General features: G+C 39.5%; 1 protein-coding gene across 2 annotated transcripts in view; it reads left to right on the top strand.

Annotated features, from left to right (window-relative positions):
* LOC121375378 (protein ECT2-like) overlaps positions 1-14690 on the top strand; it is a 98162-nt gene that overhangs the window by 22932 nt on the left and 60540 nt on the right. For both annotated transcript variants that reach the window (XM_041502804.1, XM_041502811.1), the window contains exons 7-13: positions 2680-2779; positions 4630-4745; positions 5282-5344; positions 6799-7003; positions 12318-12448; positions 12668-12856; positions 13660-13770. In XM_041502804.1, coding sequence (XP_041358738.1) covers positions 2680-2779; positions 4630-4745; positions 5282-5344; positions 6799-7003; positions 12318-12448; positions 12668-12856; positions 13660-13770 — 915 coding nt within the window. The remainder of the gene's footprint in view (positions 1-2679; positions 2780-4629; positions 4746-5281; positions 5345-6798; positions 7004-12317; positions 12449-12667; positions 12857-13659; positions 13771-14690) is intronic.

The raw sequence follows: 14690 nt of genomic DNA, 5'->3' as shown, positions 1-14690 counted from the left end.
ACTCACAGTGGTAGGGTTGCCTTGAACTATGTCCATTCCCATTGCCTATAGTGTTAACAGTGTATTGACTCACTCAGGCAGGACACATGACTTAATAGGATTCAGCTACGTCCGATGATTGTTTATGTACTGTCTTGTTTGTGGTGAAAATGAATGCAAACAGGTTTCTTCATGGTAAATCAACAGTATTTTTCTAATTTGTGATGGCAGCAGGTTTGTTCTCTCATTCTCTAGACCAGATGTTTTTTTATATTTAATTTTTTTTTAATAAAAAACAATCTTAAAGGGACATTCCTGAGCTTGCTGCATTTTAAGATGTTTCCGACTAATAAAATATTTCTACGATTAAACTTACATATTAAATATATTTTCTTGTTTAGAATATCAGTGTCTATATATTCAATGTGTTTCTGGTCGTCTTAATATTTGTATGAAGCCCAAACTGGATTTGTCTTCAAATAATTTCGTATGTACGAAAAAAAATTATTTTAGGAAATAAAATTTAACCTAGTACAAATATTAGAACGATCAAAAACACGTTTAATATACAGCCACTAATATTGTATGCAGACAAATATATTTGATATGTAATTATAATCATTAAAAAGTCTCGGTTAGTCGATAACATCTTACAGATTGCAGCAAACTCAGGAATGTGCCTTTAATCCAGTAGTGGCTGATTAAACTGTCAGTGTGTTTTTAAATGTGCAGGCGTGAAAATAAATATGTACAGGTTATCACAAAACATGGGTCTGGTTTGTTGTGCAACATATTTAAATTAAAATGTGCATTATTACTATAAAAATCCCCTCTCCCCCCTCCCCCGACACACTAATACTTTGTTATTCATTGTTCTTATCATACTAAGGGAGGGATTTAGCTCAGTTGGTTGAGTGCTCGGCTGAGGTGTTTATGTCGCAGGATCAAACCACCTCGGTGGATCCATTCAACTAATTGGGGTTTTTCTCAATCCAACCAGTGAACCACAACTGGTCAAGTGCCGTGGTATGCTTTCCTGTCTGTGGGAAAGTGCATATAAAAGATCTCTTGCTGCTAATGGACAATAATATGTCCAAATTACCAAATGCTTGACACCCAATAGCCGATGATTAATAAATCAATGTGCTCTAGCAGTGTCGTTAAACAAAACAAACTTTTAAACTTTTATTTTCTGTGAAGACCAAACATTCATTTGTTTCAGCTGTGCTGCTATTGACAGCTGCAGCTTCGTGTTTTCATTGACAGGTGGCGTTAGTTCTCACGTGGTTTGTAAATAGACGACAATACGTCTCAGTTCATTCAAGAGACACTTACTGTTGTATTTACTCTGTTTATCAGCTATTAATAATCAGCCAGGTCACGGTCTTCCAGCCCTGACGTAAGAGCAGACAGTCAGCTGTATCTTGTTGAATACTTTCCTGTTCAGTGTATTATTGGCAGTCTGATGATGCATATGTCCGTACTGCATGTGTCACTATGAGATATGAGATAGTCATGTATTGTGTAATCTAAATGAGCTATGGATTCAGACTTGACCACCAATGTTGGTAAGTACAGGGATTTATCCAGGCATTCTGTGGGTCTGGACATAGGCCCCTTCCCAAAAGAAAGTTGCTCTGAAAATTCCCGATTTCTATGATAACAATTCCCAGTAGATATAAAGGGTCAACGGGAATAACCTTCCAAACAGATCTATTTTATAGTCAGCATTATAACGGCCGTGTTTGTGAAGGTTGCAATGACACACTGAATTAAAAACATAGAATTACAAATGTAAGGTAGGCCATTAAAAGTAGTTGGTAAATAATGCTTTCTTAGGCATAAATATTCCATGATTGCAGAGTTGTAAATGTTAAAAATTAAAAAATATCATCTTGCTAAAGATATGACATCACAGTTTAATTCTGTAGACCCTTCATATAAATATATACATTTAATTATGTCTATATATACTGCATCATTCAGTGGCCTGAAAAAATATCCCAATTATGATTAAATCACGCTAATTTTCCAAATCTTATCAGGCATGGTACCCTGGTGAAAAATCTTGAATAAATTCCTGAAGTAAGAATACATTAGTACATATGTGTGGTGTAGTGTGGTATGTGTATAATGTGCATACACATGTATGCTAGGATATATGTGTCTGTATATAATCTGTATATATGTGTCTGTATATAATCTGTATATATGTGTCTGTATATAATCTGTTTATTCAGTGAATCCTGTCGAAACTGAATCTTGCCGGGGACCTAATATTTATCATATTTAAACAGGATCGGTGTTTACAGGGTCATGTGTTAGAATTTAGGAAATTTGGGACCATAAAATTTGGTTTATTCAGGATCCGATTTAGACATTATTTAAAATTCATGTTCTGTAATGGGTTAGTGAACAGTAAATAAAATATTTATTTTGTATGTTTGCTTGGGTAATGAGCGTTGTTTTTTTGTGCATTTGCTACCTATATGTACCAATGTTGAAATAAAAAAAAAAATAATTAGGAGAATTGAGAAATGCAGAATGTTGCCCGTTATTTAGTGTTTGTTATTTTTGTGTTTCCCGTTTTTCAGTGGTTAATGTTATTTTTGTATGTTTCCTGTTATTCAATGTTTGATGTTATTTTTGTGTGGTTCCCGTTATTTAGTATTTGATGTTATTTTTGTGTTTCACTTGCAGATGTCGTACCGACTCCGTCCGTTCTTTGAATGTAGTATTAGTTTCCTGGGATTCTCCGCAGAGGAACAGAAACATATGGAGGAGCTGACTATTGAAAATGGTGAGAAAACAATGGATAAATAGAGAATTCTCAATGACCTTTGAAATAATAAGTGATTTATCCAGGCATTCTATGGGTCCGAACATAGGCCCCTTCCCAAAAGAACGTGGCACTGAAATTCCCAATTTCTGTACTAAAACTTCCCAATATATGTATATATTTAATTATGTCAGTTCTAATAAATTAATTTAACAGTGGTATACTGCATCATTCAGTGGCCTGAAAACATATTCCAAGTATGATTTACTAGCACTAATTTTCCCAATCCCATCAGACATTGGAACCCTGGTGAAATATCCTGGATAAATCCCTGGCAATACTGTTTATCTTGCACAAGTCAAGTGATCATGTCTATGGCGAACCAAGGACCATATCAGTTCATGTATGCACGATAAAGGTTATTACCTAGTTGCAAGTTGGGTATTCTGTGTATAAGACATTGTCATTATGATACAGCCAAACAAAATACATTTCTGGTCTCTGGTCAGCGAGCAGTGAGTTTGACCCTCCCACGTCAGCATATCCCCCCCACAGTATGACGTCGATTTTTGCCAGGCTTTTCTTGCTATGACGTAAAACGCACATTTGGAGCCAAAATGCCATCACACATGAACTAGGACGTGCATTCTGATTTCAGTTTAAATATGACACTTATTTCGGTATCAAATATACCCATCTTTTCTGTGCAATCCATGCTTAAAAAAAAAAAGAAAAAAAAGAAAGAAAAAAAAGAAAAGCTGCCTGAATTCTAGGCAACATTTGTTTGAATATTTTCAAACAATATTGAAATGTATATGTTTGTCAAGCTAAGATCAAGAGACAGTGGAATGTGAGTGCAGTGGTGCAGTAACCCCCTGCCCCACCCATACACACACGCACCTCTGGAATCAAAGTTAAAGTTAAAAGTTTCTTTTGTTTAACGACACCACTAGAGCACATTGATTTGTTAATCATCAGCTATTGGATGTCAAACATTTGGTAATTTTGACAGTCTTTGAAAGGAAACCAGCTTCAATTTTTCATTAGTAGCAATGGATCTTTTATATGCACTCCCATAGACAGGATAACACATACCACAGCCTTTGATATACAAGTCATGGTGCACAGACTGGAGCGAGAAATAGCCCAATGGACCCACCGACGTGGATCAATCCTAGATCGACCATGCATCAAACGGATGCTCTACCAGTGGTAGAGCATCCAGAGATCTCTGGAATGAATTTCCAAACACTGTATGCTTCCAACAACACACTTGTCTTGGGTCTAAGATCAGTATTATTGCTACACCAGCGACACAATCACCAGAACACTAATTTCAGGTTTTCTTATTTACTGTGATATTTCCCCTGTGAAAGAGAGCAAATTTTTGCACTTCATCTCTGTGTATATATGGGTGATAAAAAAAATTGATATAACTTCAGTTATGTCACTTGATTAAATTGGTGTTATTCAAACCTTTTTTATGTGCATGTGAATAATTTCATGAACTACCATATTTAGCACCCTCTTATTTTATTTGTAAATAAAAATAAATTCTAGATTAAAAAAAAGAGAAAAAAGGAATGTGCTTGTTTGAAAACACATAAAACATCCCTTGATAAATCAATGTGCTCTAGTGGTGTCGTTAAAACAAACTTTAAACATCGGAATGTGTTTAGTGGTCATTTCTGGTATTAAGAGGCAATTGCATATTTTATCTGTTAATAAAAAAATCTGTTGTCACTAATCTTGGCACAGGGAAACAGACCCCTTTCTTCTGGGAAGGGAGAAGCCACTTCTCTACTTTTTCGATTTAGTTTAGGACCTGCATACATGTTAAATTGTATATATTTCTAACCATGATTTCCTAGGTGGTCGGTACGAGGCTCTGGACAGTGAGGAGAGCACCCACTTGGTGGTGGATGACCACAACGTCAAGGAACTGCCATCCGACCTCAGTTTGCCTCAGTATGTGGTGCGAGCAGAGGTACGTGTCACTAATATCTGTACGTTAGTATGTGGTGCGAGCAGAGGTACGTGTCACTAATATCTGTACATTAGTATGTGGTGCGAGCAGAGGTACATGTCACTAATATCTGTACATTAGTAGGTGGTGCGAGCAGAGGTACGTGTCACTAATATCTGTACATTAGTATGTGGTGCAAGCAGAGGTACGTGTCACTAATATCTGTACATTAGTAGGTGGTGCAAGCAGAGGTACGTGTCACTAATATCTGTACATTAGTATGTGGTGCGAGCAGAGGTACGTGTCACTAATATCTGTACATTAGTATATGGTCACTAATATTTGTACCTGAGTATGGTATACAGAAGTATTTTTGATAATTTTTGTAATTATTATTCAATGTGCTCTAGTTGTGTTGTTAAACAAAACTAACTTTAACTTTTTAAACTATAAATTCATTAAATTGTGTATAATAATAGCATCTGCTGAAAAAAACCACTGATGATTTTTGCAGTTGTAGCCAAAACTGTTGACACTGTTTTTTTTTTTTCTTTCAGTGGTTTTGGGGCGGGATTCAGATGGAAGCGTGTGCTGATGAGGCAATCTACACGTTCCACAAGGTGAGTGTGATGACAACATGTGGTTTTATTCAACTCTCTGTGTTGGGCACCTACTGATTAATAATACTTACCTTACAGGGCAGAAGTGTCACCTATTCAAAGAATTATATCAGATTTTTGTTGAAACAAACTGTTCATCCTTCCATGTGTCCAGCCAATCAGCCATTCAATTCTCCATTCTGTCCATCCTTCTGTCCGTCTGTCCATCCATCCATCCATCCATCCATCCATCCATCCATCCATCCATCCATCCATCCATTCATCCATCCATCCTGACTTTGTTTGTTTGCAATACCTTAAGATATTAAGCTGAAATTTTGTGTGTATCTTTATCATCTTCTGTCCTTGAATTTAAGAGATATGAAAATTTGTAGATTGCAGTGGAAAGTATAATTCTCCACGGCACTTTTTAGCCTTGCACTATATTCAGGGTTTTTTTTCAATGGCAGGTTTTTTTTTTCAGCCATGGACATTTGTTAATTGTATAAGTTGTTTTAGCAGTACTGTCGGGCGGGACGTAGTGCAGTGGTAAAATGCACACCTGATACACGGTTGGTCTAGAATTGATCCCTGTCGGTGGGCCCATATCTAGCAGTTTGCTTAGAACATCGATTATTTTAGATTGATGCCACGGGAAACCAGCTGATAAAAACAGACATTACTCTTGTATAAATGCAATATCCAACCTGTGCTGACCAACCGGCCTTTGTGGCCCAGTGGTTAAGTCATAGGTTGTTAGACTGATAAAAGCGCTGGGTTCGAATCCCGGTACAGGCTTCCACTCAGAGTGAGAGAGTGTTTGAGTCTTGAGTGGATGTAAGAATGATATTCAGTTAGAAGTGTAAAACGGACGGGATGTAACCCACTGGTAAAGTGTTTGACTGATCCATGGTCATTCCAGGATCGGTCCTCATCAGTGGGCCTGTTTCTCATTCCAGCCAGTGCACCACGACTGGTATATCAAAGGTCGTGGTATGTGCTATCCTGTATGTGAGATGATGCATATAAAAGATCTCACGCTACTAATGGTAAAATGCAGCGGGTTTCCTCTGTCTGTGTCAAAATGTCCATATGTTTGATCTCCAATAGCCGATGATTAATAAATCAATGTGCTCTAGTAGTGCCATTAAACAAAACAAACATTCTTTCTTTTTTTTAGCAGTACTCTCAGAAAGCTTATTAAACAAAGAAAGGAATGTTTTCTTTAATGATGCACTCAATAACATTTTATTTACGGTTATATGGTATCAGACATATGGTTATGGACCACACAGATATTGAGAGAGAAAACCTGCTGTTGCACTAGCTGGAACGAGAAATAGCCCAATGTGCCCACTGACGGAGATCGATCCCAAACCGACTGTGCATCGAGCGAGCGCTTTACCACTGGGCAACGTCCCACCCCTTGTTAAACAAATGTTCCTGTTGTATTTATTTTCTATTTGGTATTTCAGCCCGTGCTGCCGAGTAAGTGCATGTCTAACAGCAGTCTGCCCGGTTACAAGCTGGGGAAGAGGAAGCGCCTCAAGCAGCTGGTGGACGAGGGCGAGGTCGAGTTCCTGTCCAGCAAACGGCGATCCAGCGAGCTCGGGATCTCGATGAGCCCCAACTCCTTCCTCGACGCCTCACACACGCCCGACAAGTCTGACTACATCACCGGTAAATAGAGAATAACTAGCTGATGACGCCAGATATCGGCTTTATCATGTGAAGGTAACAGTGGGACATTCAGCCTGAACAGGATAAAGCAGATATCCGACGTCATCAACTAGTTATTATCCTTATCCTGCAGACCATAAAAATTAAGATGAAAAGCTATTATTTCTGTTATTTCAGCTACATTGTACGATGACCTAAGAGGTAAAATAAGCGTATATGACTTAACCATCATCATATTCTGTCAATAGAAATGGTGGTTGCAGGATAACTCACCATTAACTGTTTACTTGGAGGGATGGGACGTAGCTGTGGTACAGCGCTTGCCTGACGCGTGTTCAATCTAGGATCAGTTCCTGATGGTGGGCCCATTGGGCTATTTCCCCTTTCCAGCCAGTGCACTGCGACTGGTATATCAAAGGCCGTGGTATGTGTTATCCTATCTGTGAGATGGTGCATATAAAAGAGCCCTTGCTGCTAATGGAAAACTGTAGTGGGTTTGCTCTGTAAGACTTAATGGGCGGTCGGTTTGGGATCAATCTCCGTCGGTGGACCCATTGGGCTGTCAGGGTTTTTGCCAGAGGGTAAAATGGGTATGGCGCCATACCCAGATTTTTTGCAGATTTTAATTTTTTTTTTTAACCTTTTGACAAAATTAATTACTCTTATCATTAATGTATTACTTTCTTAACCCTAACCCTAAACTCAACCTATTTTCTTTCTGCGAAAGGCCTCTCACACACACACACACACACACACACACACACACACACACACACCCCGTTGACTGTGGTTGCATTCAATTCCATAGTGCCATACCCAAAGATTTCTTTCTGGCAGAAACACTGGCTGTTTCTCGTTGCAGCCAGAGCACTGCAACTGGTGTATCAAAGGCTGTGGTGTGTGCTTTCCTGTCTGTGGGAAAGTGCATATAGAAGATCCCTTGCTGGATTAGGAAAAATGTAGCGGGTTTCCTCTGATGACTAAGAGTTGGAATGACCAAATGTTTGACATCCAATAGCCGATGATTAATTAATCAATGTGCTCCAGAGTTGCTGTTAAATAAAACAAACTTTAACTTTGTTATGTAAATTGTGTAACACTGGTTTGAATGACAAATACCCGAATGGGCCCACTGATAGGGAATGATCATAGACCGATTGTGCATCAAGCGAGCAATCTGCCACTGGGCTACATCCTGGCCCTTGTTTAAAGGCCGAGTGACGCACATCGAGTGACTAGAAATTGCTCATTGCCAGAAGTCGTTTTCTAGAAATGATTTATCACCAAGTAGCAATAGTTCAGTTATATATACTAAAATACCAATAACAAGTCTGTTGAATAAAGTGTGTTTTGCAAAAAACTATATACAGAGGATTGGTCAAAAGTGTTTTTTAATGAGAAAAACATCAACTGTGTATGTTAGATGGTATTTATCCTATAACACTTTTCAGTGTTCGAGATTAAAAATTTTGGGCAGTATCCCAGTTGGATACTAACATTTCAAAATCTGGTATCCCACCTGAGAATTTAGTATCCCACTTAAATGAAATTCATAAATAACATCGTAACAAACTTGGACAATACTGTTACTTAACTTCACCAGTAAATGACGACTTTCATTGTTTCAGCGAAAAATAAAAACCCAGGATTAAAAAAAATACAAGCAACATTATATGGTATCCCGGTGGGATACTGGGTTATTGAAGTCTGGTATCCAAAATTAAGTTCTGGTATCCCTGGGATATCTGGATACCGTTAATCTCGAACACTGCTTTTAAAATAACATTTTAGTTTGATATTTAGTAAATCACAGTTGAATTCTATGATCACCTTAATTGGTTATATTTTATCAGGATTGGCAGAAATATAGTCTGACATCACACACTTTAACTAAATCTTATCAAAACTCTTATGCTCAAGGGTATAGATCTTGTTGGCTTGTAAACATATGACCCATTAAAGGAATGCTAAAGCAAGGCTTTTGGGCTGGTGTGCATATTCAGTGATACATAATGCACATTATTGCTTAATATCAACAAGTATAATCGCATAGTTAATTAATAAAACGGTTAAATGTGACGGCTATTATATATAACGGGCGCAGCCATTTTGTACCATCCCAGTGAATACGCCCTCTGGCGAGCTGGTGGTTACGTAATACCTAACGTGTCACGTCAGGAATTAGTCTTCAAACTGAAGAAACAAAACATACCTGATTTTTACGGATGCATCGCAATGTGCTGTAATAATATCTATCCCAGTAACAGCAACGTGTATATGTGGTTTATTTTTCAATACAAAAGAAACCACCATTGTCAAAGTGTTGAAATAACTGTATTATATTTTGTATATAAATTAACCCACGTACTGAAATAATAGTCGGAGTGTTTTCTTAGTTAATTGGTCTTTTCTTTCCGTGGCCTGTACCTATGGCTCTTGATTGGCAGGTGTATATTTAGACGGTCCCCAGACACTGTCTAGACACACTAAAAAGACGTGCCGCTTTTATTAAGATCACAGGGTATTGTGTGATAACCTCAAATCGTAATGGACTTTACCAGCTTTATTACTGTAAGTAATTCTGTAAACCCTTGATTAAGTAGACTTTCCCGTCTAAAATCACAAAACTGACCAATTACGTAGTCCCAAAGAAAAGAAAATTATCACTTGGGTATCGTGAGTGGTCGTTTTTGCTTGAACGTATCCTACCAACAGGCCTAATAATATGCATTTTGTTATATTGATGCAAATTGAAATATACTCTTCAAAAAAAGAAACGCAAAAGGGTACAAATGGGTTATAACTCCGATTTTATGTTTCCTACCTGTTCATGCTTTGTGAATATAAGGTCATTGCATGTCCCAAACACATTCCCACGGTTACATTCGATAAAACGCAGCTACTGTACAATAAAGTTCCAAAATGTGAATATTCGCAAAAACGCAGCCACGTGCAAACCATGTCACCACTGCACGTGCGTTGTCTGCACGTGCAACATGAACACCGACAGTATAAAAGTGCAGGGTGTTCGCTTGCCTGGCCTCTGTATCTGGCCGACAGTTGACAATCCAGGACATGCCACGTCTCAGTGAACCGCAGAGAAACAATGCCATCGGCCGACTAGACGCAGGCGAATCCAGAACGGCCGTTGCCAGGGCATTCCATGTGTCCCCAAGCACCATCTCCAGACTGTGGGACCGTTACCAGCAACATGGATCAACACGTGACCTCCCTAGATCCGGTCGACCACGGGTCACTACCCCTGGGCAGGACCGCTACATCCGGGTACGCCACCTTCGGGAACGATTGACTACTGCCACCTCCACAGCCGCAGCAATACCAGGTTTGCGCAGGATATCCTACCAGACCGTACGGAACTGCCTACGTGAGGTAGGAATTCGTGCCAGACGTCCAGTTCGAGGTGTCATCTTAACACCACAACACCGTCGACTCCGACTGCAGTGGTGCCAGATTCATCGACAATGGCCTCAACTGCGATGGAGACAGGTGTGGTTCAGTGACGAGTCCCGATTTCTGCTCCGACGTCATGATGGAAGATGTCGCGTGTATAGGCGTTGTGGTGAACGTTATGCGGCAAACTGCGTACAGGAAGTGGACAGATTCGGCGGGGGTAGTGTCATGGTGTGGGCAGCCATCTCACACACTGGCAGAACTGACCTGGTCCACGTGCAGGGCAACCTGAATGCACAGGGCTACATTGACCAGATCCTCCGGCCACACATCGTTCCAGTTATGGCCAACGCCAACGCATTGTTCCAACATGACAACGCCAGGCCTCACACAGCACGTCTCACAACGGCTTTCCTACAGAACAACAACATTAATGTCCTTCCTTGGCCATCGATATCACCGGATTTGAACCCAATTGAGCATCTATGGGACGAGTTGGACCGACTCCTCCGACAGCGACAACCACAGCCCCAGACCCTGCCCGAGCTGGCAGCAGCCTTGCAGGCCGAGTGGGCCACCATCCCCCGGGACGTCATCTGTACTCTGGTTGCTTCAATGGGCAGGCGGTGCCAGGCAGTTGTCAACACACGCGGAGGCCACACCCGGTATTGACTCCAGATGACCTTGACCTTGGTGGTGTGTCCTATCACTTACTCACAATGGACTAGAGTGAATTGTGAACAATCCTGCAACATTTGGTAATTATCGGACTCACCATTCAATAATTAAATCAATTCTCCAAATGTTACGACAATGTGGTTTTGCGTTTCTTCTTTTGAAGAGTATATATTTAGTTAAATAGTTTATTATACTATCAAGTCATTTATGTTGTTTTACAAGTCAAGTTGATGAAAGCGAAGCGCCTTGTCGTAAATTAGAGCATTTGTTTACACTGTGCATAATACAGACATTGGACCTGAGCTGATGTCAATTCGTCACAAAAACTAAACAAATGGCTGCCCCCAGTTAGCAGGAATAATCACGTTTTTTTATTAATTCTAAAATTATGCGTTTTTCATTTGTTAAAGTGGTAGTATGTGTTGGTGGTCCGGGTATGCATCTTTCCAACACATAAGGCTCCTGTTGGAGTTTAGTCTACCTTTAGAGTGTCAGTATGTGTTGGTGGTCCGGGTATGCATCTTTCCAACACATAAGGCTCTTGTTGGAGTTTAGTCTACCTTTAGAGTGTCAGTATGTGTTGGTGGTCCGGGTATGCATCTTTCCAACACATAAGGCTCTTGTTGGAGTTTAGTTTACCTTTAGAGTGTCAGTATGTGTTGGTGGTCCGGGTATGCATCTTTCCAACACATAAGGCTCTTGTTGGAGTTTAGTCTACCTTTAAAGTGTCAGTATGTGTTGGTGGTCCGGGTATGCATCTTTCCAACACATAAGGCTCTTGTTGGAGTTTAGTCTACCTTTAAAGTGTCAGTATGTGTTGGTGGTCCGGGTATGCATCTTTCCAACACATAAGGCTCTTGTTGGAGTTTAGTCTACCTTTAAAGTGTCAGTATGTGTTGGTGGTCCGGGTATGCATCTTTCCAACACATAAGGCTCTTGTTGGAGTTTAGTCTACCTTTAGAGTGTCAGTATGTGTTGGTGGTCCGGGTATGCATCTTTCCAACACATAAGGCTCTTGTTGGAGTTTAGTCTACCTTTAAGAGCACACACAAAATTAAACAAGTTAATTTATACACCAAAATATCAAATGTGTTTATGACATGGATACTATGGGTACATTTTACAATAAATATATTTAGTATATATTAGATAGCCTATCGAATAAAACAACATGATACTTTTCAAAGCACATACCTACTTTGCTAATTGATTGTCTTTGTTTCAGAGTCGAAGTTGGAGAATAATGAGAATCACATGATCGCTAACAATGCGAAGCCGTCGGCAAGACAGCTCGTCGTGAAGGAGTTACTGCAGACGGAAATCAACTATGTGGGCATCCTCAACACTATACTCAATGTGAGTGTTAACCTTCACATGGCTGCATTTATTTGTGACAAAAACCACGGTCAGGGGTACAAATTTATAACTTGTTTTACTCACATATTGTCATTTGAAATTTGTATAAATACATATAATATTTATACGTTTATATTTGAATTGGTAAGTACTATTTAAGTTCTCATTGATGACTGATATAAGGGTAATGTTTCAAGGATTGTGTGTTTTTCTTGCCAGACGTTCAAGGCACAGATAGAGAAGCCCGACCAGTACAACGGTCCGCTACTGCCCCCGCCGGCCGTGAAGATCATCTTCGGTAATATTCCACCCATCTACGACGCTCACTGCAAGATGCGGGCCAAGCTGCAGGACGTCATCGAGAACTGGAGGGAGGACATTTCTATTGGAGACGTCATCCTTCAGCATGTAAACATTTAGAACCCAATTTACAGAGCATTGTTTTCTTGTATGCAGGTCTTTAACAAGGCCTCTGAGAACTGAACATTTGCAAAAACTATCAGCTAACCCATTTCGTTTTTATGTAACACTTCATGATCATGTAAATGATGTCATAAATTCACTGCGCGAACCAAAAATGGGTTACGCAAACTACTTACGCGAGTGAGATACAAACGAAACTCGCTTTAGTAATATTCAGAGGCCTGTTTAAGCATTGTTAATGTATGTAGTTACACATGTGTAAGTCGTAAACAGGCTGCGTTAGTTTGGCCCTTATTGGTTTAAAGTCTTAAATACTTTTTGAGGGTTTTTTTGTGTTAAATTTGAAGAGTAATTTTTAAAAACCAAACTTCTGTTTATTGCTCTGAACTGTCGAAAAAGAAACTATATAAAATAAAATGTTGTCATAGTATAACACTGTAATGGTAAACTATCTTTAAATTAATTGACATTATTTCTTACATTTGCAAAGTCTCTCCGTGACATGGTATGTTAAACCAATAAATGATATTTACTTCTGTTTATTTCTGTTAACTGTCGAAAAAGAAACCTTATAAAATAACATTTTATCATAATACAACACTGGAAAGAAATATGTAATGGTAAACTATCTTTAAATTAAGTGACGTTATTTGTTAAATCTGCTAAATCTCCCGTTGACATGGTATGTTAAATACCACCAGATTCGATTTCTGTTTGTGTTTAGTGACTGACACCTGAAATGATGTATTGGTCAGCCTGGAGATACATGTTTTTATTTTTGCTACCAGGCTGATGCTTTGACGACGGCATACCCTCCGTTTGTGAATTTCTTTGAAAATACAAAGAAGACGATTCTGGAGAGTGACAAAACCAACCCAAGATTCCACGCTTTCCTCAAGGTACGTTCACAGTGGTTACGATAGTGACTGCCGGCCTTGGTGGTGTAGTGATTGTGCCATCAGACTCGAGGCTGGTAGGTACTGGGTTCATATCCCACCTGAGGTAATCAGGGATTTTTCATGCCAGTACTGACTCGAACCCAGAGTGAGTGCACTGCTAGGCTCAATGGGTAGGTGTAAGGCCACATACACTGAGTTTTACCCACTTAAGGGGTGTGATTACGGGTGTGTCTCCAGAGTGTATGACCCCACATGGGGGATGATTACCCGGTATGCATTGCAGGTGCCGTGTACCCCGGGCTCCAGTGATACGGAGATAGCTTAACTGACAGCAAGCGTGGAGCACGGATCTGTCAAGTAGTCCCATACCGAAATGGAAATACTGCGCTTCACCATTCATCTCATCATCATCCGTGTTTGTGGCGTTTAAAATAAAGAAAAAAGGATAGCTGTTGGCAGTTCAACTTGCTGCTGTTGCTTATTCAACATACAATAAATAGGGATGTCGTTTATAAGTGGAAAGCAGTGTTTTGGGTCACCTTGTATCCAATTCAAATAATACATCGTAAGTGTTTACCAGCCAAGTATTGATATTTTACAGTTGGATATGCTCGTGTTGAAACCTATTTATGTAGTCTGTGCCGGTAAAGGCGAGGGTCATTGAGCTACCCTCCAAACTCGCCTGGAAAGGTTTTGAAGAGCGGCAACTTGATCGTCTTGCAATAAAATGTTTAATAAATAAAAATAAAAACATGTCATTACTCATCTATCACCATTTGAGGAAATTTATCTTCAGCTAGTCTTGATTTTGTTCATGGTGAGGACTGCTTACACGTACATGTTTGAAAGCTCATTCCTGATTGGTTCAAATTAACCACTTGTGTAAGGTAAATATTTGAGAGCAACCAATGAAATTGCAT

The sequence above is a fragment of the Gigantopelta aegis genome, chromosome 1 (genome assembly GCF_016097555.1).
Source record: "Gigantopelta aegis isolate Gae_Host chromosome 1, Gae_host_genome, whole genome shotgun sequence".
In the NCBI taxonomy this organism is placed as follows: domain Eukaryota; kingdom Metazoa; phylum Mollusca; class Gastropoda; order Neomphalida; family Peltospiridae; genus Gigantopelta; species Gigantopelta aegis.
This window is presented reverse-complemented; position numbering and strand designations above follow the sequence as displayed.